The sequence below is a fragment of the Ambystoma mexicanum genome, chromosome 1p (assembly GCF_040938575.1).
Source record: "Ambystoma mexicanum isolate Mex_15411 chromosome 1p, UKY_AmexF1_1, whole genome shotgun sequence".
Lineage (NCBI taxonomy): Eukaryota > Metazoa > Chordata > Amphibia > Caudata > Ambystomatidae > Ambystoma > Ambystoma mexicanum.
This window is the reverse complement of record NC_090921.1, coordinates 1200979226-1201004015: the sequence shown is the minus strand read 5'-3', so window position 1 is coordinate 1201004015 and position 24790 is coordinate 1200979226. Positions and strand designations below refer to the sequence as shown.

General features: G+C 45.2%; 1 protein-coding gene across 2 annotated transcripts in view; it reads right to left on the bottom strand.

The window, feature by feature from the left end:
* LOC138451714 (uncharacterized) overlaps window positions 1-24790 on the bottom strand; it is a 220565-nt gene that overhangs the window by 181420 nt on the left and 14355 nt on the right. For both annotated transcript variants that reach the window (XM_069604924.1, XM_069604925.1), the window contains exon 3: window positions 1165-1236. In XM_069604924.1, coding sequence (XP_069461025.1) covers window positions 1165-1236 — 72 coding nt within the window. The remainder of the gene's footprint in view (window positions 1-1164; window positions 1237-24790) is intronic.

Genomic DNA, 24790 nt, shown 5'->3' with positions numbered 1-24790 from the left:
CATACGCTAAACTTTTCTTATTCTACATCTCTTCAAACTTGGCTTGTTCCTGTCTTCATTATCACTCTATGTAGGCCTTCCAAATTACGCTTTTCTTCCTTTAGAATGTTACACTCAGCAGTTAGGATTAATGTTTGTCTTCCTTTTTCTTCCAATTCCTCGTCTTCTCTTTCATCTTCACAGCTTCCTGTTCAACAGCCTAAATATATGTTTCTTTGCTTCATCTTTAAATGTATCCAGGCCCTTGCTTCTCCCTATCACTGCTCCCCGATCCCACTCTACCACCCTAGTCAAAACCTTCACTCTGTCTCCTAGTTCTTCTTATCAGTACACCAACATCCTTGTATGGCTCCTCTTTTTCACTCTTTTCAACTCCTTGGTCCATAACTCTGGAATTCCCTACCTCTAGATACCCATGCAGGTCTATCCCTCATTCAGTAAAGAAATTACCTGAAAACCATCTATCACAGAGATCCTTCCCCCCGAATCGTCATATGAACTTAATTCTTGGCTAATGCTTCTTTTCTTCACATTCATTTTATTGTACTGCTTTGCTTTTCCTTTGTAAGGGGCTTTGGATAAAAGTGCTATATGAAGAACTGCTAAATTAATAAATAGTTTACTCAGACTTCTTACCATTTTCGGTTATGGTACTTTATTCAAATAAGGTCACTCAGCTTTTCCATAAAACCCACTCTGGTTCCTTTACAGGGAATGCAGATCAAGGGGGCCTGAGTTGGTGAAGCATTTATGGGACACATATTGGCACTTTTGATTTCAACATTCCACCACAACTTGGTGGTCCAGGGGAAACTTCGGGGGCGCGCCTCCAACACCAAACTAGTGCTTTAGGCTCATCGAATGACTGTCTCACTTGGGACTAGTGTGTGCAGGGAACATGCACGATCAGCACGGGAACAAGCTCTTAAAGTATCCCAAGGTTCTTGTCCAATCTGAATATTCTGGTTGTGCCAGAAGTGGCGGTACCTCCATAAATGCAGCCATATAATGCTGCAAGAAGGGATACGTGCATGGAACGATGAGGCACATGCTTAGTCTAGTGTGCTGTTCAATTGTTGTAAATCAGTCAAAATTCATTAAGCACGCGAAAGAGCAGCAATTGCATGGTCTTGTATATGATTACATTGCAAAGGAAACACTTACCATATGTCCAGTGCACAAACTCCAACAACAACAACAATATGAGCAAGGCATCTTTCGCTTTCTGTCCTGCATCTGCAAGTGGAAATGGTGAAGGTTAGAAAGTAGAGTCCATGCTTCAGATACGTTGTGCAAGTCGTGCACTTTGTACCCCAAACCTGTTCCATTTATTCTGCGTACCCAACTTGAAGGCATTTATCATAATACACCCATTACTAGATAGTGAAGAATGTGCTTGATCCGGTGCTGCCAGTCATTTTAACAAATCCTACGCTACAAGTGTAAAGAGAATTCATTGGGTGATGATCAATCAAGGACATTTCTTCATTCACCCCAAGAATCAGTCAAGTAATGAATTGCTCAGTTATGTACCAAAGTCTTTAAGAACTGGGATGACAAATATTCAGCAACCTCAAAGAAGGATTTCAGGCTTCAAATGCTGGAAAGGAAGGTAGGTTGTTTCAAAATGAATTAATCAAAGAACATATTGCTTGTTTAAGAAAGACAGTACACTACAATAAACGTTAGGGATACTCTCAAAACAAGCACTTTCAAATGCAATAATGTACTCCCAATGATGGCCTTGTATCCTCGTCAACCACACTGAATTGGAGCACAAATTAACAAACCTATCTGGAACAGCATTTGATACAAAAGGCAAAAACAAAAGCATGTGGAGTTATACTGCAACAGTAGTGCAAGTATACTGTCTGGTATTGTAGATACCCTGCTCCCTGCAAGCCAAAGGCGAGGGCATGGAAACACACAGATTCCAAGTGTGTAGACAGATGCAACAACTGTGGCTGTGTTGGTCTCCTCGTGGTCATACAGCTTGCCTGGGACCTGTGGTTCTATTTTTGCAGGCATCCACAGCTAAGTAGCGTGTTCTCCCAGAAATGGAGGCCAATGCCCTCCCCAAAATATGAATAAAAACATGACCCACTGAGCCAAGACAAGAGATCTACAGCCTTAATTGATAAACAGTGATAGCAGAGTCTGAACATCCAAGGGAAGTGCATATGAAGTATTGTCAGCACAAGCAGCACAAAAGAGGAAACAGCACAAGACCACCACACCAAATGATTCTCCTATTCCGGATCACAACTTACACCCTGATTTTGATTGGAGTTTGAGTACCACAATGAGGCCATCATTCAGGAATGTTTATACTTTTCAGCTAAGGTTATAAAATGGCATGGAAATCTGGACAGTCCCGGGGTTCAGATTCCATATTACACATATTGAGCAATGATTTCATATTCCACCAAGGAGGATTTTACAGCCTAACACCTTCTGTAAAACATTTGAGGATCTCCGAAAGTAATCTATCCATGATTCTGTTTTATAAACGCAAGATATTGATGTAGAATCCGTTTCTGTTGACATACAATTCTCTGCACATCTACCTGGCCATGGTCTGCCATACATGTTTTAACATGTCTCTGTCCTGGTCATTCCTATCTAGTGGACTGTTAAACTTATCCAGAAAGGGGCCTTGTGCAATGTCCCAGTCCCATCCCAAAATGATGACAACACTATGAAGATATAATATGAAAGCTTGCTTTGAGCCTCCAGGAGCATATTGTTACCAAACTATTTGCGTTTGTTCCCCTAAATGCAATAGAATGCTGACTAAGTGACCCATCACACCACACCATGGTAACTCTTGCTTGCAGGTTTTTGGGGAACATTATTGTAAAATCCCTCTACCATAGTCTATGTGTGTCAATAGTACTTGGAAAGCCTCGTCATCTAAAGAGGTGGTGTAATATAGCGCAACAAATGCCTTTTCTCCAATCAGCGGTATGATTCAATTTGCCATGTGATATGAGAACTGTGATCCAACATTAGTTTGCCCCACATTCCTGCCTCTTGTCTAGCAACATTCAATGTTTGAAAGATAACGCAACATGATGGGTGAGACAGTATCTAACACCCCCTACTTTATCTCTGTTGTGGCTGGCTCCAGATCCTTTGCCACCCCACGTCCCTAACAATGTGGGATGCAGCCATTACATCATTTTACTATCCATCCTATCTTCTTAGATCTATATGAACCATGAAACAAACTAATGTTGGTGTTGAGTGTCTAGTTGTCTGCACACGCTGTGCGTTTGAGCTGCTGTTCGAGACTGCCACACTGTTTCAACTCGAAGATCAAAAAGGCTGACGGAGTCTTTCAATGCTATCCATACCAGACCACGCCTCCAGCTGACGCTCGCTTTCATCTTCTGCCAAGAAAGCAGAGCGTAGCAAAGTGTGTTCACATGGTCTCCTCTTTGTACGCCCCAAGTGAAACGGGTAAGACAAAACGTGCTTCCATGAACACTTCAATCTTGCCTTCCCCGACTATCCAATGTAAATTATTGATTCACACAGACGGGATCTAGCCCCTTTAGTTCAACAGAATGTCACCCTCCAAGAGGCTACTCCGAAACTGACTTTGAGCGTTAGGGAGGGCAGAGGTGGAGGATGCTGAGAAGTCACACGATGGTTCCCCTTGCCGTCCGCCAACAGGATTCTGCTCTTTGAGTACAAGTCTCATCGTTCCAGATGCAGCTGTACCAGTCACCAAACCGTCAAGCTACTGCCCTCCCGGGAATGGTATTCCTCTCTTTTCCCCAGCTGATGATACAGACCGGGGGTCAGTAGATCTAGCTTTCCCTTTGAGCCGCCCTCGGGGTGTAGATCCCCAGTTCCGAGAAGGTTGTGAAAATGTAGGACAGGTCACGGCCTCTATTCCAGGCCCCAAGCTACCAACCAACATGCTGCCTGAAATGAGCTTACCCCGGGGGCAGAGGCCCTAGTGGTAAAAGCCCAGATGCATGGAATTTTCAAACCTGCAAAGGCGACACATGATTCGCCCAATACAAACAACACAGAACTTTCCGCTGACCAACCTGAAATACAGCAAGGAACAGCTAACACCATTGATGGGCCAGATGATGTCGCCAAAAGCCCTCTGGCAGTCGAGGAGTTAGCTTAGCACAGAACTCAGAGACCTATGCAGGGGGCTTTATCTCAACCACACGGAAAGCATAACAAACGAACAGGATATGCAAACTTAACAAGACAATTTCCGTGCTCTATACCAAACCGTGGCCCAACAACATCTACTCGTGTTACAAAAGATCAAAACAAAACGTGCATTCTGCCCAGGATTTACAAGATAGCAGTAGTGAGGGGTTGTGGTCAAGGCATAATTTTTCCCACAACCAATGTGTTTAAAGCACCTAGGGCCGAAGGAGCCCAATTGATGGAAGATCCATCCGATGCAGACATCTTGGAAAGCATTGGAGCTTTTGTAGTACAATCTATAAACAATTGCCCAGCACATGACTCCATGGCACCGCTAGTTTCAACTAATTTTTTTGACTTTTCCTTACCTTAGAATTGACAAAGATAATATCCCATTGATCCCCTTAATAAACTGGGGAGCTGAAAATAAACTGCTTTATCCATGTAAAAGCCTCCCTCCAGCGACTGATCCAAGACGGCCCATGGGTTCATGGTAGGAGGAGATTGATGCAGCTTTCAAAGCGCTGATTGAAAAACAGTTACTGGGCGATTTTAATCCTGATTCTCTATCTCCCCCGCCCCTTTGTCCATTAAATCAGTCCTGGCTCCTCCAGATGTCTCAGAAGGCCCTCTATCAGTAGTAGTTATCAATGCCTTTGCAGCACCCGGACCACCCTCATCCATCACTGCCATTGATATCGAGGCTCAGCCTCAATCTGGTCTTAGGGACTTATCATCAGATTCAGGGACACGAGTCCCGATCGCATGCATGAAGGAAAGCCTTGAGTTTCAAGCATCAATTTAGCGTGCCGGCATTCAAGTATAATTACTCCCCATGATTCATCTTTTGACCAGGAACCTAGCTCTCCCCCAAAGCATGCATCAACGAAGAACAACAAACCAGACCTCCTCACTATGTCGTCGACCATCACCATTACCCTCACTCCATTCATGAAACTCTACGAGCTTCTGAACGATTCTCTTAAAGACCATACTACTTCGTAGGCAATGACTCATACTAAATTGTTTTTTTTGGAGGGGTGTGTCACAGCCAATGACCAGCGAGGCGCATCTGACCAGCTGCAATTCGACTTGAGGAACGTGAATCCACAATCTGCTCCTGACCAACTCAAAAGCTGCTCCCAAGGGACACAAACCACCATTGTCACTCAGCAGGTAGATCTTACTAGAGAGCCAGAGCTCCCTCAAAACCCATGTGCGCAAGTCCCTGGCAAACCATTAGCCTTGGCTCAAATGGTACAAGGACCATGTCTCTGCTCCAACCACGACATTGACAACATTTTGGTTGAGGCGGCCATAACCGAAAATCTGGCAAATCCAGCATTTGCCATATTCACAAAAGAAAACAGAGTAGATAAGGCACCTTTAACAAAGACATCATCTTAAGACCCTCTAATTACAAGAGCCAATGGATTATCTATTCCACACCAGAAATTGAAGAAAGGTGCCCCAAAACTAGCACCAAGGACAACCTCGTTAAAAGTAAAGGTTGGGCTGAACAAAAATGCATCTCTATGTACTCCAACCAAAGTTCTCGCACCCATGGGCGAGACCACCATTAGCGAAAAAAGTCTGTCCCTCCAAGTCTTGCTAGACCTTTCCACATATTCCATTGAGGATATGCAAATTAGCCCTCATGCCTCACAAGGACTATCAGAGATTCCTTTGGCCAAACCAGAACACAAACACATAAAAAGTCACCCGGTTCTTGAACCCACCATTGCTTCCATTCCTTACTATGGCAGAAAAAAGGAAAAGGTCTCTGCTCGGCTAACCATACAAAAGGACCAAATAATGCAAATGAACCCAGGTGCACAGACCAAAATACATCTTTATTGCTCATTCAAAAAACTGGAGAATTAAGAATGGCTGCCATCTCACAGGCTCAGTGCCTCCCAGCTCCTCAGGGAGCATTGAAAATTGTCGAGAACCAGCTTCTAGGCACAGCTACCAGTATCCATTATCAACGAGCTAACAGACAGGAAAGATCCATGATGAACAGAACGTGTCACAAATAGAAGGTTCGATGGCCCCTTGCTTCAAGATCTGAAATATCAGAGGTTGAAACTACAGAGAATTTTGGATAATAACAACCTAATCCTTAATTGGAGGACACTGTTAGACCTATTCCACTGCATCCTCAACTTGAGGCAACTCTCCTCGAAAACCTAATAATAATTGAATTAGTGGATGATCTGAGAACTGATCCAATTTACCTGCACCTGACATCTTCAGTGATCAAGAACATGCTGCTTGATGCAGCTGAAAGCATGTTGATGTTAAGCTTTGATCTAACAACACTCAAGGACTCAGAGAGTGAGCAAGTAGCCCAGATGTACTATGTTGCCACGCTTCAATTGCAAGCATGAAGGCCTTGCAGCCGAAATCACTGCCAAGGAAACCACTACTGATGAACTAGAGCCAAAGTATCTAGACACACTTCAGATCGGCTTGGGCCCGAAGTTAAATGTCACATTCCAACCACAAGCTGCCTATGTCAAACAAGATGCATTAGTCAGCTCCCATCTGTCCCACCAGATCAAATTATAAACCAGGATTGGTCATGGCTTTCATGAGCTCTACTAGTACACGATAACCTTTAGCAACTCACACCTGCGATACGGAATGGGAACAAACTAACTTGTAACCCCAATTTGAAAAACCCCTGCTTGTCAATGGCTTCATGGAACACTTGAGGTTTCAGTCATTTGGCAAAACCCAGAAAGATAAACTTATGATCTGTTATGCTTTCAAGAGACTTGGCTATGTGTAAACCCAATTTTAGATGGATTTGAGACATCATTAAGCGCCGCTGTAAAGGGCAAAAAGGGACGCCGGACTTCAGGCTTGTTAACAGATATTAAGTCCGGAAGTCCCCTGACTTTAACCAAATCTATCTCAGTGAACCCTTTGGCTCAAGAGCTGCTACTTACCTGGGAAACGGAACAATGCCTTGAACTCTTCGACTGTAGCCAAATTGGTCATAATCAATGCCTATTGGAATCGGCTGCCGTATTTAATGAAGGCTTCATCAATCACATATCCCATCTAATAAACGACACATACACAGTTCAACAAACATGGAATGTGATTGTGTGCAGTGACTTAAATACCTCGTGTCCCCCCCTGGCAATGTCAAGACACAGACCAAGTCACACTCATCCTCTCACACCTCCAGAGCCACTATGTGGAATGCACTAATGGCCTCAAAAGACATTAATACAATAATTGGCTGTATTCATTTGGGCGGAAGTTATTTCAGCAGGACTTGGAAGCCATGCTCAAGAACTTGGTAAGAAAAAAACCAGGAGACTTTTGGTCTTCAGTAAAATCAGTAGGTCCCCAGCTGAATGACGATCAAATCACTGAATCTGTCTGGATCGAACACTTTAAAAATCTATATGCTGCTGCCTCTGACACCCTGACAATTGACTCCACCTCTGTCGACACAGTCCCTTCGATATCCTCTTCGACTATCATTGATATTCAGAACTGAATTGCAAAGCTTAACAACTCACGAGCCCAGTGACCCGACAGATTAACAAATCTCATGATGAAGGAACATCAAGATAAATGGGCTCCATTGATTCATGCGTTGTTGTTACAGATCTCCAACTCTCGCGGAATACCGAGTTCCTGGAGGAGGGAGATTGTGGTCCGCATTTTTAAAAACGGGGATCGCAACAACCCAAAGAACTATTGTCCCATTGCCCTCCTCGATGTAATTGTAAATTTGTATGGTACATTTATCCTAGATCATTTCAGCACCTGGTGCAGGGGTGCAAGAGTCAACGACCCATTACAAACATGGTTTGTTAAAGGCATTTGGACTTTGCAAATATTTTTATCCTTGACATGCTAAAAGGGCGGAAACTGAAACTTTTCATGGCTTTTGTCAATCTGGTACAACCTTTTGACCAGATCGACCGCCAAAAGCTGTGGAACAAACTCGAGAGAAAGACTTGCCCGGAGACTCTTTTGCAACCCATAAAAGCCCTACAATGCCCAATCACCTTAATTAAGAGTATGACTGAACAAATATGGCCTCCTCTCTAAAGAAATTCCAACTACCCCCAACCATCAAAGCACTGCACACAATGCTGCCACCAGACATTCTCATCCTTCGCGAGAAAGAGTCATATGACCAACTGCGAAGAAGGAGAAGATCCAATTACATATCAACAGACTTGTCCGTACTACTTGCAGATACCTGATGAATACAAGCTCTATAATTCTGCAGAGACATTTTTTTCCTCTTTAATACCCACCGTACAGACAAATGCCAAATGGTTGCAAATAGTCAGATGGGAGCTGATCCAATTGGCCAACGATACTGAACAAGGGCTCAATGTCTGTTAGGACTTAACTTTTACCCTGGAGTAAGTAGGCCTTTTTCTCAGTCTTACATGTGTTTTTACCTGATTTGGATTTTGTGTTTTCACTGTTTTTGGAGTCTGACAAACTCTGCAGGCATCTGCTTTTTGTATGGTGACACACAGCACCTTCAGTGCAGTGTCCCAGAGAAATCCTTTAGGTTTCTCATAAGGTTTAAATACCTTTTCTTGTGTGAACTACAGTTCCCAAGAATAGTAAAGTGAAATTGACTTGACTTACCTTTTATCTTTGTTGGACACGCACACACCATCTTATGTGGAGTGCTTGGGGGTTATCTAGTAGCCCCTTATCCTACATTCTCATGTAACATTTGTATGTTACCCTCACTATTTTAATTGGCTGGTGGCAGTGGTTTACTTTTTCCTACCATTGTGCTTTTCTACCACAGGCTGAACCCTCAGCTGCAGTACAGCACCCATGGGTGACCATTTTGTCAAAATAGCCTGTCTTCTTTTTTCACCATTTTCTGGTTGTGAGGTCTTTCTTGGGTTTTACTCTGTGAATTGAGACAGGTTTGAGCCCTTTGTTTGACTTGCCTTTGGTGGTCTTCAGCGCTGAAGCCCGCCCCTGGCTCCAGTGTGTCTGGAAGGACAGGATGTGAGGAAGGGTCCCGAAACTCCCCCCTGTCCTTTGTCTCTAGGAATGCCTGAATGCAACTAGTCCTGATTGGCTGTCTGGCCGTCCTTTCAGGACAGCCAACCTGCTGTGTGATTGACAGCCTGGGCTGTGCATGAATGGGAGAAACCTGCTTAAAAGGCAAGGGTTTTGGGACTACAGGCAGAGTCAACCACTGGGACAAACACCCGTCGAAGAAACTGTGATCAAAACTTGCTGCAACCTCCTGGACCTTTGAATTACACGGTAAAGGCCTGCTGCTGTGCTGACCTCCTTTTTCACCTTGGCAGAGAAGCTACGGATGGAACAACTTCTCCCCTTGGGTTAGTGAGACCAACTAACCCTGAGAAGAACTCAATTGGACCACCATCTCCAACTTGGTGTGCTTCTCTGTTGCTGTGAGAGCCCAATGCCAGGGGTCGAGTGTCCATATTCGAGTGCAGTGTCTGCCGTGGAAACGAATTGAGACAGAAGCTCCAGGAGACTCCTAAGGACCATCCAGAATCAGCACCTCCAGATCCAGAGTCCCCTCACCAGAGTGCAGGACCGAGGGAGTGAAGAGAGTCCAACTGGTGTCCGAGATCCGCATCAGTGCTATTTGCTAAGCGCTGAAACTGGAAAGTGCAGCTGAATTGATAAGAGCCAGTAGCTGCTGACGACCTCCCAATGTCCGCCGCAGGAGCCCTACAGATGTCCTCCCTCTTGTCCCCATGACTTAGGCTCAGATACCAGGGTCTGCACCGCTGTAGCAAGACGGAATCCAGCTGGACCACTCTTCTTCTAACCAGTGGTACTGTTTAGGCTTGGGGTACTTACCTTATTGCCTTTAGATGCGCTCTTCTCACTTGGGAATTACATCGGCTTACCTTTTTGAGTTGATTTCAACTCCCTTCTCCCAAGTTTAATAGCTTGTGGCTCTATAAGTGATATTACTGAACTCTCTAACTTTGTGCAAGACTTTGATCCAAGAAGTGCATCAGATCCATCGACTGTGTTCCAAAAGACTTTGGCTATCCTGGCTCCCTAAAGGCACTCTTCTAAATCCATTGACTTTGATTTTGTTTGTCCCTCATAGGTGGTAGCTTGTGTAAACTGATACTGCTGGGAAAGGCTTATCTAGACTTCATTGGAGGATTTAGTTGTCCTCACATTTACTGAGAAATTGTTCTAACCTTTTTACTTCCCTAACCCTTTCCTTTCTGCAACCTCAGAATCTGCAAAGTATACTAGTTTGATTTATAATTGCCATTACTGTCCTTGTGATTGAAGTCACCACAGGGTGTAGGAATTGTGTATGAAGCATATCCAAAGATTATCCACTAACTTGTTTTGATTCTGAAAAGTAGTTTTAAAGTGTATTTGAATTGTTACAACGAATTGCCTTTTTAAAAATGCTTATTTTAAACTGACGTTAAATAAATAATTAACTATTCAAAGTGAAACCTTGAGTGTAAGGGTTACTTGGTTACTTGTATTTACGAATTTCACTCGTACAGCTCTACAGCTCACATTTACCCCTCTTGAGATAGGCCAGGCTGCTCAGTAACACTACCAACTTGTGTAGTACAGACCTATACCAAAAGGTGGGTTAAGTGTTGTTATCAAGCAGATAAGTGTTGTATAGTCCCACACAGTGTGACTGCACCAATTCGTACCTAACAATGTCATAGGAGTGAAGCGGAGGGCCCTTAGACTAATGACAATGCAGAACAGGTATGTGTTGGATCCACTGACAGCCACGGAAGGAAGTGTTTGAAAAAAAGATAGGGAGTTCATGTTGCACGTTCGTACCTTCCGAAGATGCTGAAAATGGGACATTATCACATGTTATCGCAGCAGTGCATGAACTATGAGTGAAGATGAAAAAAGAAGCTGTCGTTAAAGAAGATTAGTTCTCCCTGGCCTTCAGCTGGGCCTCATCCTGGCTAGGAACATTGGTGAAAATGTTGGTGCCCATCATTGTGTTTGTCTTGGTGATCTTCTGCAAGTGCCAATTGGGCCTCCGATGTTGTACAAACGCAGTGCCTAAAAGTGCAATGATGATGGTTTCTATTGGTAGTACTAAAGCACCTCATGATACAAAGGAAATGGAAGGGTTGTATACGAATTGATCGTTTTACAACTGCTCGAATGACAATTGACCTTTTCACAATTGACCGAATTGTGAAGGTCAATTGTACCACATATGTGCGGGGAAACCCCCCACAACCCCCCACCCAATGCCAAACCCCCAAAACCCATAAATTCGGTCAATTGTTCATTCGAACAATTGTAAACGACCAATTTGGGTAATACCAATGGAAGTACAAACTGACCCACCCGTTCACCACATGGTTGCAATCCCTGTTGGAGATACAGTTGATAACCTATACTACACAACCATTGTTCCTCCCTCTGACACCGAATATTATAAAGAAGTGTGGGGAGACCTGGCCAGAGATAGAGGTTGCATTTATATGACATGTACACCTGAGGAGTATGCGCGATCAGGGGAAAGTTTGAGACATGTGTGTAGGGCCTGGATACCGATAGAGGGAACACCTGCATAAGGCAAACAAATGAGCGTGAATAAGGGGTAGGGGAATTAATTACTGTAATAGGAGCTCAGTATGCCACTATTGAGATGGAAATTAGTCTATCCCACCCTCCTAGGCGCTTTAAGGTAAGGCGAATCCCCTATAGTGTAATGCACAAGGGGGAGAGAACAGCACTAATAAACTATGCGTGAATATAATATAGAGCGAAAAGCAAATGTATAACCTTAGAAGGCTCATAGAAAGAAATGTAATTTTATAATTATGGCAGAGACGCAGTCTTGCATAGCCCCACTGCATCAGCTTAGCCCCATGGAAAGATTTGACTAGGCCCAAACCATTCAGAATAAACCTGCACCATCAGTTCTCACGGAAGCTCACTTCCCCCTTGTCCCTTTGCTGTTGCAAATCTTTAGTATCATTGGAAGGAATGCGCCCTGCAAGGCTGTGAGACAACACCAAGCTCCTCGCAGTGCCCATTCATCACAACCAAGCTGCCAGCAGGCCTCTAACCCCCACCCAGCGATCGCAGAGCCCACACCTCTGCATTCCATGCTAGCAAATGACCCCCCGGCCCCTAGCATAAACCAAATGACCATAAAAGATCTAAGCATGTGCCTTTGTTTCACCCCTCAGCATAAAATACATCCTTTGTAACACGAGGTACAAGGAGCCATAAATTATAGATCAAAATGAGGGTGGAAGCCTTGAGTGCGAGAGGTGCGGTATCAAGAGTCTGGGTCAGTACGACTGTATTTCTTCCTCCCTTCCCTCTGGCACCAGTCCCCGAGCCTCCCAGGTGTATGCCACAGTGATGTAGTAGTAGGCTTCGTATGTCGTTATAAATTTGTACAATGTAACTCATGAGAGACCTCACCTTCACTCCATGGAGAGATGAGCCCAGCTGACCCACATGGGAATCGACAGACGGCTAAGAAGTGGACCAATTGCAGCTTGCCATCCCCTATGGAGCAGGATCATGAATAATGTCCTACAAATCATCTGTGCGGGTTTTGACCCTATATGTGACGTAATTAGTGATGCTGTGGCATCTCAAAAGGCATGGACATTCAGTTTGGAGATGGAACGTTCTCGAGCAGCAGAGTCCTTTGCTGATATTTTGTATTCTGTACAATTAAACTTTATTATCCTGGCAAGCTATCTCTTGGCTTCTTTCCCTAGAGCATTGTATTCATTCTGTCGTGTGCGCAACAGGGACTTGCCTTCACCACCCTTGTCTGAAGACATGTTTAATCTGGAATCAGGAAGCTTGACTTCTCCTTTACCCTGGTCCAGGTCTGGGTCAAAATGTGTACAAAGATTGTGAGGAATGTGAACTATTCAATGCGGCGCCTCATTGACCGAATTGTGTACGGGGGGTGTTCTCCCTTTAGCCGCTGATGTGCATGGGGATGAGCACATAGGCATAGTGGCATGAAAGTGGCAGTATCTGTTTTTTGAGAGAGAAGCAACTATGGGACAGGGTTGTATGAAAAGCATGGGAAACCGATAAAGCTGCCTCACAGTAGCTCAAACTGCAATTAGGAGGAACTTACTCCCCCACACCCATCATGGGATATAATGCCAGTTCATGAACCTTGGGCCTGGACCTAGATGCAGTAAATCCAAGAAAGTACCCTCTTTAGTTGCCAAAAGGAGTTTCTGAAGAAACCTATGGGCAAGCCTGCATAATGGTCTCTTAAGCCTCTTCTGGATCAGTGGCATGGTGTGACACCATTTCAGGTTCCTATTTGCTCCCAGTGGGAACCTTGAGGAAAACCACAGTGAAGAGAGCATTGTTGATCTGGTTAGTCACCAAGTGAACCAGAGACATGACCACAGTAAGGGGTGGGGGGTCCATTAGCCTGAAGTAGTCCCACAGAAAACGTTGGGTGTGTGGTCTTTTGGTACTAAAGCCTTGTGGGTAAGGAAAGGGTCAGTAGAAGCCGTCCGGTTTGGGAGCACCCCAGAAACCTGTCACTGGCATGGGGTGATTGGGTGAAAAGAAGAAATACCTTGGCTGACACAAAGTCACTGATGTGTAATGGAGGAGAGAATGGAAACCTCCTCCCACTCTTTCTGGGATATTCTGTATAGCATGTCAGAGAAGGAATCTCAAACATTGCATAGCGCCACAGTGTGAGCCATGCCCTGGTACTTCCAGCAAAGTCCATGCTGATCTGTAGTGGAAAAAGCAATGCCTAAACCCACAGTTAGGGTCCATAAGCAAAAGAAGGTTAAAACAATAGAATTTACTTTGTGGTAAGCAACGCTGCCTCACAGAGCTCCACTCCTGACCAGCGCAGGGAAACGACTTGGTGATTGTAAAGAGCGCATACACAAGGGAGGCCCAATACTCATGTGTCCCACTCATTTTATTTTATGTTTTTTCCCTACATTTTGGACTTTGCCGGGCCTTGTGGGTAATCAAATCTGGGGCGATTCGAGAAAGTTAGACCTCTGGATTCCTACGTGTGTCTTCTTTTCAGAAATGCATGGGGCTCCCGGTTTTCCTTAGTGGCTGTGACACCCCAGGGCCAAATCTGTGGGTTGTCCACAAGACCAAATACCGTAAGAACATTGTCTTCCCAGGCCATTTGGTATACCAGTGGTTTAGCAGTTTCTCTTTGCGCCCAGGTAAGTGCACCCACACATGCGAGATACCGTTATTTTCGGGACACATGTGGGAATATGGGAAGGTAGGACATGTGTTGTTGCCGGCATGTTTCAGTGTTTCTTGGTGGCAAATGTCTGAAAATTGTGTATTTTTCCCCTACATTTTCGACTTTGGATAATACATTCTAGGGTGATTCGCGAAAGTCAGAACTCTATGGATTCCCACAGGTGCCTTCTTTTGAGAAATGAACGGGGTTCCCTGTTTTCTGTAGTGGTTGCGACACCCGTGACCAAATCTCTGGGTTGTCCACAAAATCGAATACCGTAAAAATGTCGTCTTCCCAGTCCCTTTGATATACAAGTGATTTAGCTTTTACCCGAAGTGCACCCACACATATGAGGTACCATTTTTGTCGGGACATCTGTGGGAACGTGGGAAGGTAGGACATGTGTTGTTGTCTGCACGTTTCAGTGTTTCCTGGTGGCATATTTCTGAATATTTTGTTTTTTCCCTACATTTTGGACCTTTACCAAACCATCTTTAGATTCTATGTCAAGACCGGAGGCTCCCATTATGCTTCTCTTTCTTTTATTAATATAAATAGAAAGCTCAGCAGCAAGTGTTAATGCACCTTATTGAAAGCGCAGGAGTGCGTGGCAGACAAAAGGTGCATGAAAAAACACAACGAACTTAGTAAACATTAACAAAAACAGTGTAAGTCCAAGAAAAACTCCATTTCCCAAGATGCTTCAGGAAAGGTCCAGCAAAGGGTCACTAACATGTGACTTAGTCCACCAATGAATAACTGGCTGTCCATATAAACAGTCATACAAATTATGTCACTCCCTCTTTCTTGCTGCTCACAGCAAAGATAAGTACCCATTTTTTAATCTCCTTGTTTATATAAAAAAAAAAAAAAATGTTTAATTTAAATATATTTAAATATATTTTAATAAGATGAATGATATATTTACATATTTTATTTAGCGTTTGTAAATATAATAAGTACACGCGCGCGTAACGCGCTTCATTTTCTGTCAGTTTCACTCGATCCTCCGCGTTAGCAGCTTCGCTGCCGCGAGAGGATCTCTGCTGCTGATAGGAGCCCTCGCGTTCGCGAGCGGCCCTTTTTAATTTATTCACCCCTCCGTGCGCGGCCTCCGGCTCGCTCTTCACTCCCACAGAGCCCGGGAAGGCCGCACACGGAGAGCATTTCGCTGCATTTCGCTGCGGTGGCCTTCCGTGGCCACTAGAGGGAGCCTCTGCTCCCTGAGTCCTTTCCTCAAACAGCTGGCGCTCGCTTGTCATTTCCGTTGCCTTTACAACGGATTTTGAAAGCGAGCGCCAGCTGCAATTACGAGCCCCCTTTCCTTTCCTTTACAACTTTATAAAAAAGAAAGAAAACGAAATCGAAGGAAGTTGCAGATAACTTCCACAGAAATATATTGATTTTTCTTTTCAGCAAGGTATCGTGCTCCACACCTTCCTTGTCTGAAATTGAGTGGGCTGAGAGAAGGCTGTCTGTTGCCCACTAAGAGCATTTACATTTATATTTAAAAAAAAAAAAAAAAGAGAGGTGCATTTGAAGTTGATTATGGCAGCTCAGTACTTTCCCCAGGCAGATCAGGATTGGTCTGATCATGAGGAGGAAGAGTATCACATAGATGAGGTGGCAATGGCAGACAGCCTCAAAAAGGTGCTGGGATCCTCAGTGGAGACCACCATCAAGAAGGCAGTATCCAAGATGCTCCTGCCTATCCAGCAGCGCCTAGACAGTATGGAGGAGCATCTTCAGGAGACCTCCCCAACGGGGAAAAAGAAAACACGCAAAAGAAAGCACCTTATAGATGGGGGATGTACTCCGGCTCGTAGGAGCAGAGACTCCATGACCCCCACGAGCCAGCCTACTCCTGCCACCGCTGCCGTCTCAGACGCCTTCTCCAGGCTTAAAAAAGCCTTCATGGACAGGAAGGACTCCCCTTCCCTCGAAAGACCCTCTTACCCCGAGGAAGACAATAGGGGTATTAGACCCTCAAGCCCGGAGGGAGAACAACAGGGCACTGATGACGAAGATAGAGGGGTCTATGATAACTACCATCCCCTTTCATCCTCTGATGAGGATTCTCAAACTATAGGGTCGCGACCCTCTACCTCTGGGATTGTGGCAGTCCCCATCCCCAAGAAGGTAACGGAGGAACCCCCCACTTCCAGCGGGATGTTTGCTCCAGAAGATCTTGTGCACCCCAGATCCTCTGACTGGGAACCTTCGTCCAGAACAACCAATTACATCATGAACAGACTTCGCAAGCCTCTAGATAAGGAAGTAAGGGCCAGATTAAAGGCAGAATGCCCCCGTCCCAATATTCCTGGAAAAGTAGCCCTCACCCCGGAGTTAGACTCCAAGATGATCACATTTCTAGGAAAGAATGTGAAAGACCCGAGAAAGGGTATCGACCGCGCTTGGAAGTCCTGTCAGGACAGAGTCCTGGACATTACTGGTCCTCTAGCCAAGATTATGGACCTGGCCGAGGCGGCCGTTGATTCTAGTGATCCCATTGATCCAACAATCCTTTCAGGTTGGGCGCAAAGAGCCCTCTGTCTACTGGGTAATGCCAGTTGTGCCATCTCGGCTGAACGCCGTAAAGGTATTTTATACAAAATTGACGGCAAGCTAACCGAGCTAGCAGATACAGAATCAGGAGCAGCAGCCCAAGGTCTGCTTTTTGGAGACCCATTCATGAAAGAAATGTCGAAATTCGTCGGCACCTTTACAGCCTTGGATAAGGCTCAAGACTCCATCAGAAGGGTTTTCGCCACTAAGGTTTTCTCCAGGGCCGGACGAGGCAGAGGTCGCTCCTCCGGCCGCTTCGCCTTTGATCGAAGACCTCAGCAATCCCGGGACCAATACAATTCTTGGCAGGACCGCTCAGACACTTTCTTCCCCTCAAGAGGGCGGGGAAGAGGTCGTGGATGGAGAAGAAGTACAAGATATCCAGCCCAACAGCAAACTACAGGTCAGTGTACCCATAGTAGCGCCTGCGCCACAGACACCCGTAGGGGGGAGGTTAGCTCTTTTTGCACAGGCATGGGACTCCTTATCAGGCGATGCATGGATCAGGGACGCAGCGCGCGGCCTGCGCTTAGAGTTTTTCGCTCAACCTCATCAAACCACTCGTCCTGCACCATTAGTTATGTCCATAGCAGACGAGGAAGCGTTAGATGGCGAAATACGCAGTCTACATCTAAAACAAGCGATTCGCCCCTGCTCAAGCCAAGGCGGGTTCTTCAGTCCCATATTCTTGGTTCGCAGGAAGCAAAAAGTACGCTCAGTTATAAATTTGAGAGCTCTCAACGACTTCATTGTCTACCATCACTTCAAAATGGAAGGGATACACATGCTCAGGGACATCCTGAGGCCAAACGATTGGCTTGTGCGCCTGGACTTGAAGGACGCTTACCTAGCAGTTCCTATTCACCAGGCCCACATAAGCTATCTCAGATTTTCCTGGAAAAACCAAGACTGGGAGTGCACGAGTTTACCCTTCGGGCTCTCCTCAGCACCTTGGGCCTTTACCAAACTTCTGCGACCCGTAGTAGCTCGCTTGAGAGAACTGGGAGTAAGATTAATAGTCTATCTAGACGACATTATCTTCATGGCTCATTCTCAAGCCCTAGTAGTGCATCAGGCCAGAATAGCCATCGACCTACTGCACAGTCTTGGTTTCCTCATAAACTGGGAGAAATCTGTACTCCGTCCATCCCAGAATCTAGAATTTCTCGGATTCTTGGTGGACACCTTGAACTCGCAACTTCATCTTCCCGTGGCCAAGATACATGCGACACGGAGGGAGATCCGCAGACTTCTACAGAGAGACCTCATATCTCTTCGAGAGTTGGCAAGAGTAATCGGTCTCCTGTCGTCTTCCATTCAAGCGATCTTTCCCGGTCCTCTTCATTACAGAGAATTGCAAAGGCTCAAGGGTCAGCATCTGAGACGGAGCCTCTCCTACTCTCAACGTCTGACACTGTCGACCTCTGCGCGCACGGAGCTCAATTGGTGGCTCACTCATATGGAAGCTTGGAACAGCAGAGCCATTTTCGGATCATCCCCCAATATTATCATAGAATCAGACGCCAGTCGCTCCGGTTGGGGAGCGAGATGCGGCTCTGTAGCCACAGGAGGATTCTGGTCACCTCAGGAGCTGAAAATGCATATAAACTGTCTGGAGCTTCTCGCCGGCTCTTTCGCTGTGCGCTCCTTTGCCAGAGGCAAAGCGACTTGTTGTATCTTACTAAAGATGGACAACATCTCCGCAGTACGGTACATCAATCATCTGGGAGGGACCAAGTCAAGACCTCTAGTGGAATTAGCCAAGGATTTTTGGCATTTCTGTCTGGAACATCAGATCTCAGTGACAGCGGAATATCTCCCAGGGCTCACAAACGTAGTGGCGGACTGGCACTCCCGTCACTCCACAGATTTCAGCGACTGGAGGCTCGACAGAGAAGTCTTTCTCCGCCTCCAGCGAACATGGGGCCCCATGTCTGTAGATCTCTTTGCATCCCGTCTCAACTCCCAGCTACCCATCTTTTACAGTTGGAGACCGGACCCAGCAGCAGCTGCGACCGATGCATTCCTACAGCAGTGGACCCAGGGGATTCTCTATGCCTTTCCTCCATTTACAATGATAGCGAGAACCCTGGCGAAGGCCCGTCAGGAGCATACGGACCTAGTCCTCATAGCCCCGGTCTGGACCTCTCAGACCTGGTATCCAATTCTTCTGGAACTTTCTTTGGATTTTCCAATCCTTATACCCCAATTTCCAGATCTCCTTCTGGATCCATCAGGACAGCGTCACCCCCTTCTCCTCAACGGATCACTGAACCTAGCAGCCTGGAGGATTTCAGGTCAAGGTGGAGGATTCCCGGCATTTCAGCCATGGCAATCAACCTCATTGAGGAAAGCTGGGCCCCTGCTACCCTCAAGAGATATTCTAACTCCTGGAACGCCTGGAGTAACTGGTGCCATAGGAACGGTTCACATCCAGTTTCAGCACCTATAGAGGAAATCCTAAATTTCCTGGCTTCATTAGTTGAAAGAGGCCTCGCCTATAGGACGGTTAACGCCTACCGCTCGGCTATTTCCGCCGGGCATGATCTCATTCAAGGGCTTCCAGCTGGAGAGCATCAGCTCGTCTGCAGACTCCTTAAAGGAATAAGACTTACAATTCCGCCCCCGTCTCGCTATGATAAGCTTTGGGACGTCAACAAGGTTCTGAATCTTTTTCTGTCATGGCCGCATAACAAGGACCTGTCTCGGACTGCCTTGTCAGGCAAACTTACTACACTGCTCTGCTTAGTCTCCTGCAGGAGGGTCTCTGACGTTAGAGCCCTCGATCTGGCGGGCAGGACCTTTTCTCCTGATGGGGTGGTATTCCATTTGCACAGGAGAACGAAATGTAACTCGAGGGTTATTTCGTACCCCGCTTTCAAAGATCAACCTAAGCTTTGCCTAGTTAAATGCTTAAAAGTTTACGAGGAGCAGACTGCCCCGCTTAGGACTTCCCCTAACGGGCAACTGCTAATAGCCCTGCGTAAACCGCACAAGGCAGTTTCGTCTCCAACTCTAGCACGCTGGGTGCGCTGGACTCTGACTCAAGCAGGAATAGATACCCTGCATTTCGGGGCCCACTCCGTTAGAGGAGCCATGGCTTCCAAAGCATTTCAGGTCGGAGTACGCCTAGAAGATATCATGAGAATGGCGGATTGGTCAGGTGAATCAATATTCAAGGAATTCTACCTGAAACCGCTAGAACAACCAGCATCTATCATGGTAAGTAAGCTTTAAACAAGCATAATGGGAGCCTCCGGTCTTGACATAGAATAAAGATTTTCCATAATAACTTACTAGAAATTCTTGATTCTATTAAAGACACGGAGGCGAGCATTATCCCGCCCAGCAAGAGAAATAACAGCGCTACCACCTTTGGGTTATAATTGTGCGACTGGTTTGGGAATGTTACTGCTTATTGGACTGACTTATGCATGTCAAGTTAACACACTATTTCTCTCCCACCCCCGTAAGGGGAACTAGGATTCTCTGATGCAGAAACTAATTCTAGTTACTTTCTCTTCTCTGACAGCGGCTCCAGACAAGCCCTCCTGATTGCCTAATCAGCTCTGCTTCGGCTTCAGTCTCGAGATGACCTCAGCTACAGCCCTTCTTTTCACCGTTTTTCAAGTTCGCAGCTTTCGAAAGAGGAAGTGACATAATTTGTATGACTGTTTATATGGACAGCCAGTTATTCATTGGTGGACTAAGTCACATGTTAGTGAACCTTTGCTGGACCTTTCCTGAAGCATCTTGGGAAATGGAGTTTTTCTTGGACTTACACTGTTTTTGTTAATGTTTACTAAGTTTGTTGTGTTTTTTCATGCACCTTTTGTCTGCCACGCACTCCTGCGCTTTCAATAAGGTGCATTAACACTTGCTGCTGAGCTTTCTATTTATATTAATAAAAGAAAGAGAAGCATAATGCTCCCCTCCGTGTCTTTAATAGAATCAAGAATTTCTAGTAAGTTATTATGGAAAATCTTTATTCCCACGGGTTTCTTCTTTTCAGAAATGCATGGGTTCCCTGTTTTCCATGGTGGCTGCAACACCCCGCTGCCAAATCTGTGGGCTGTCCACAAAACCAAATACTGTGAAACATTCGTCTTCCCATGCCCTTTCATATACCAGAGGTTTCGCTTTTTCCCATTACGCCCAGGTAAGTGCCCCCACACATGTGAGGTACCGGTTTTGTTGGGACACCTGTGGGAACATGGGAAGGTAGGACATGTGTTGCTGACGGCATGTTTCGGTGTTTCCTGGTGGCAAATGTCTGAAAATTAGATTGTTTCCCTATATTTTGGACTTTGCCGGACGTTGTGGGTAATAAATTCTAGGGTTATTTGCGAAGGTCAGACCTCTTTGGATTGCAACGGGTGTTTTTTTTTCAAAAATGCATGGGGTTCCCTGTTTTCCATAGTGGCTGTGACACCCCAGGGCCAAATCTGTGGGTTGTCCACAAAAATAAATAATGTAAAATATTTTGTTTTCCCAGGTCCTTTGGTATACCAGTGGTTTAGCCTTTTCCCTTTTCACCCAGGTAAGTGCACCCACACATGTGAGATACCGTTATTGTCAAGACACCGGTGGAAACATGAGAAGGTGGGACATGTGCTGTTTCTGACACGTTTCAATGGTTTCCTGGTGGCAAATGTCTGAAAGGTGTGTTTTTTCAGACCTTGTGGGTAATAAATTGTAGAGTTATTCACAAAAGTCAGACCTCTTTAGATTGACATGCGTGTCTTCTTTTCAGAAATGCATGGGTTCCCTGTTTTCCATAGTGGCTGCGACACCCCGGGGTGAAATCTGTGGGCTGTCCACAAAAACAAATACTGTGAAACGTTCGTCTTCCCAGTCCCTTTGGTATACCAGTGGTTTAGCTTTTTCCCATTGCGCCCAGGTAAGTGCCTGCCCCCACGCGAGCGAGGTACCTTTTTGTCGGGACACCTGTGTGAACGTGGGAAAGGTAGGACATGTGTTGTTGCTGCCACGTTTTGGTGGATTCCTGGTGGCAAATGTCTGAAACTTTTGTTTTTTTCACTATATTTTCAACTTTGCCGGGCCTTTTGAGTAATACATTCTAGGGCGATTTGCGAAAATCAGGCCTGTTTGGCTTCCCAGAGGTGTCTTATTTTCAGAAATGTATGGGGTTTCCTGTTTTCCATTGTGGCTGTGATACCCCGGCACCCAATCTGTGGGTATTCTACAAAACCAAATACTGTAAAAATGTTGTCGTCCCAGTCCCTTTGGTAAACCAGTGATTTAGCCTTTTTCCATTGCGCCCAGGTAAGTGCACCCACACATGTGAGGCACTGTCTTTGTCTGGACACCTGTGGAAATGTGGGATAGTAGGACATGTGTTGTTGACGGCGTGTTTCAATGGTTTCCTGGAGGCAAAAATTAGAACTTTTTTTATTCCCTACATTTTGGACTTTGCCAGGCCTTTTGGGTAATAAATTCAAGGGCGATTTGCGAACGTGTGACCTCTTTGGATTCCCACAGGCGTCTTCTATTCAGAAACGCATATGATTCCTTGTTTTCCTTGAGGCTGCCACACCCCAGGGCCAAATCTGTGGGTTGTCCACAAAAACAAATAATGTAAAATAGTTCGTTTTCCCAGTCCCTTTGGTATACCAGTGGTTTAGCCTTTTGCCTTTTCACCCAGGTAAGTGCACTCACACATGTGAGGTATCATTTTTGTTGGGACACCTGTGGGAATGTGGGAAGGTAGGACATGAGTTGTTAATGGCGTGTTTCGGTGGTTTGCTCCTGGCAAATGTCTGAAAATTGTGTGATTTGTTTCCTACATTTTAGACTTTGCCGGGCCTTGTCGGTAATACATTCTAGGGCAATTTGCGAAAGTCAGGCCTCTTTGGATTCCCACCAGTGTCTTATTTTCAGAAATGCATGGGATTCCTTGTTTTCCTTAGTTGCTTCGACACCCCAGGGCAAAATCTGTGGGTTGTCCACAAAACCAAATATCGTAAAAATGTTGTCTTCCCATGCCCTTTGGCATACCAATTGTTTAGCCTTTTCCCTTTGCGCCCAGGTAAGTGCACCAACACATGTGAGATACCGTTTTTGTCAGGACACCTCTGGGAATGTGAGAAGGTAGGACATGTGTTGTTGCTGGTGTGTTTCGGTGGTTTCCTGGTGGCAAATGTCTAAAAATGTAGGTTTTTTCCCCTACATTTTGAACTTTGCCAGGCCTTGTGGGTAATACATTCTAGGGCGATTTGCAAAAGTCAGACCTCTTTGGATTCTCAAGGGTGTCTTCTTTTCAGAAATGCATGGGGTTCTCTGTTTTTCTTAGTGGCTGCGACACAATGGCACCAAATCTGTGGGTTGTCCACAAAACCAAATACCGTAAAAATGTTGTCTTCCCATGCCCTTTGGCATACCAGTGGTTTAGCCTTTTCCCTTTGCACCCAGGTCGGTACACCCACTCATGTGAGGTACTGTTTTTGTTAGGTCACCTATGGGAACGTGGGAAGGTAGGACATGAGTTGTTGCCTGCATGTTTCGGTTGTTTCCTGGTGGCAAATGTCTGATAATTGTGTTTTTTCCCTACATTTTGGACTTTGCCGGGCATTGTGGGTAAATTATTCTAGGGTGATTCATGAAAGTCAAATCTCTTTGGATTCCAACAGGTGTCTTCTTTTCAGAAATGCCTAGGGTTCCCTGTTTTTCTTAGTGGCTGTGACACTGTAGGCCCAAACCTGGGGTTTGTCCAGATGACCAAATCCAGTATTCCCCAGGGTGTTTGATGTACCAGTGGTTTAGCCTTTTCCCTTTGCGCCCAGGTCTCTGCACTGACACATGTGAGGTACCATTGTTATCGGTACACCTGTGGGAATTTGGGAATGTAGGACATTTGCTCTTTCCATCTGGTTTTGATAACGTTCTCATACATGTCCTCCTGCACTTTGTTACACAACCCTTTAATTTCCAAAATGTGATCTACATTTAGTCACTGCTTTAGGTACTGTACGCTTTTGTAACCTGAGCAAGTCACCTATCCTTCAAAAAATGTGCCTGTGCTCTTTCAAAATATGTATGCTTGCCATTCTTCACCACATTTAGTTTTTGGCTTGTGGTACTGCTTGTTTTGTGAAACATTATTTATTTATTTATTTATTATGTGAAACATTACGAAAAATCTGTGATTTCCTAACTAGAAACATCAGGTGAATGTAGCGGTGCATTGCTTTTCTCAATTTTCACAGAAGTCATTACCTTACAAGTCCAAACATGTCCAGCACATACCTTTTTTTCTGTCATGTTTCCAATTTTGCCCAAATTATGGGAATTTTACCTATATAGTTGTTGCCTGCTCTGCGCAACTGACACCTTCCTGAACTTGGAATGTTGTCTACTTTTCCAGAAATGTATGCCTTTCTCTCTTCCCATTCAGCTTTCTTACCCCTCCTCTTCCGTTCCGTCCAAGCATGTCCTATTGAAAAATAAAGGGAAAAATCGCCTCTCACAAAATTGAGGGTAACCTTATAAAAAATATGTCGTTTGTTTCCACTCAACCTGTTCTTGAAAGCTTGGAAAATGGCAAATTCACAACAGCCAAACATGTGTTCCTAGCTCTTACAAGGAAAAAAACACAGGCTTCTTTGTACCACATTTTATTGGCATTTTCAGAAAAACACAAAATCTGGTCACTTTTGTGTTATTTTCTCACACCCACCTGCAGCAAAATAGGAATCCTTGGTGGTGTTATGACCGCCTACATGTGGGAAAAAAAGGGTGCAAATTTGGCCAGGATGTCACTTGTAACAAAAAGGTTACAAGGGATTAAATGCGACATAC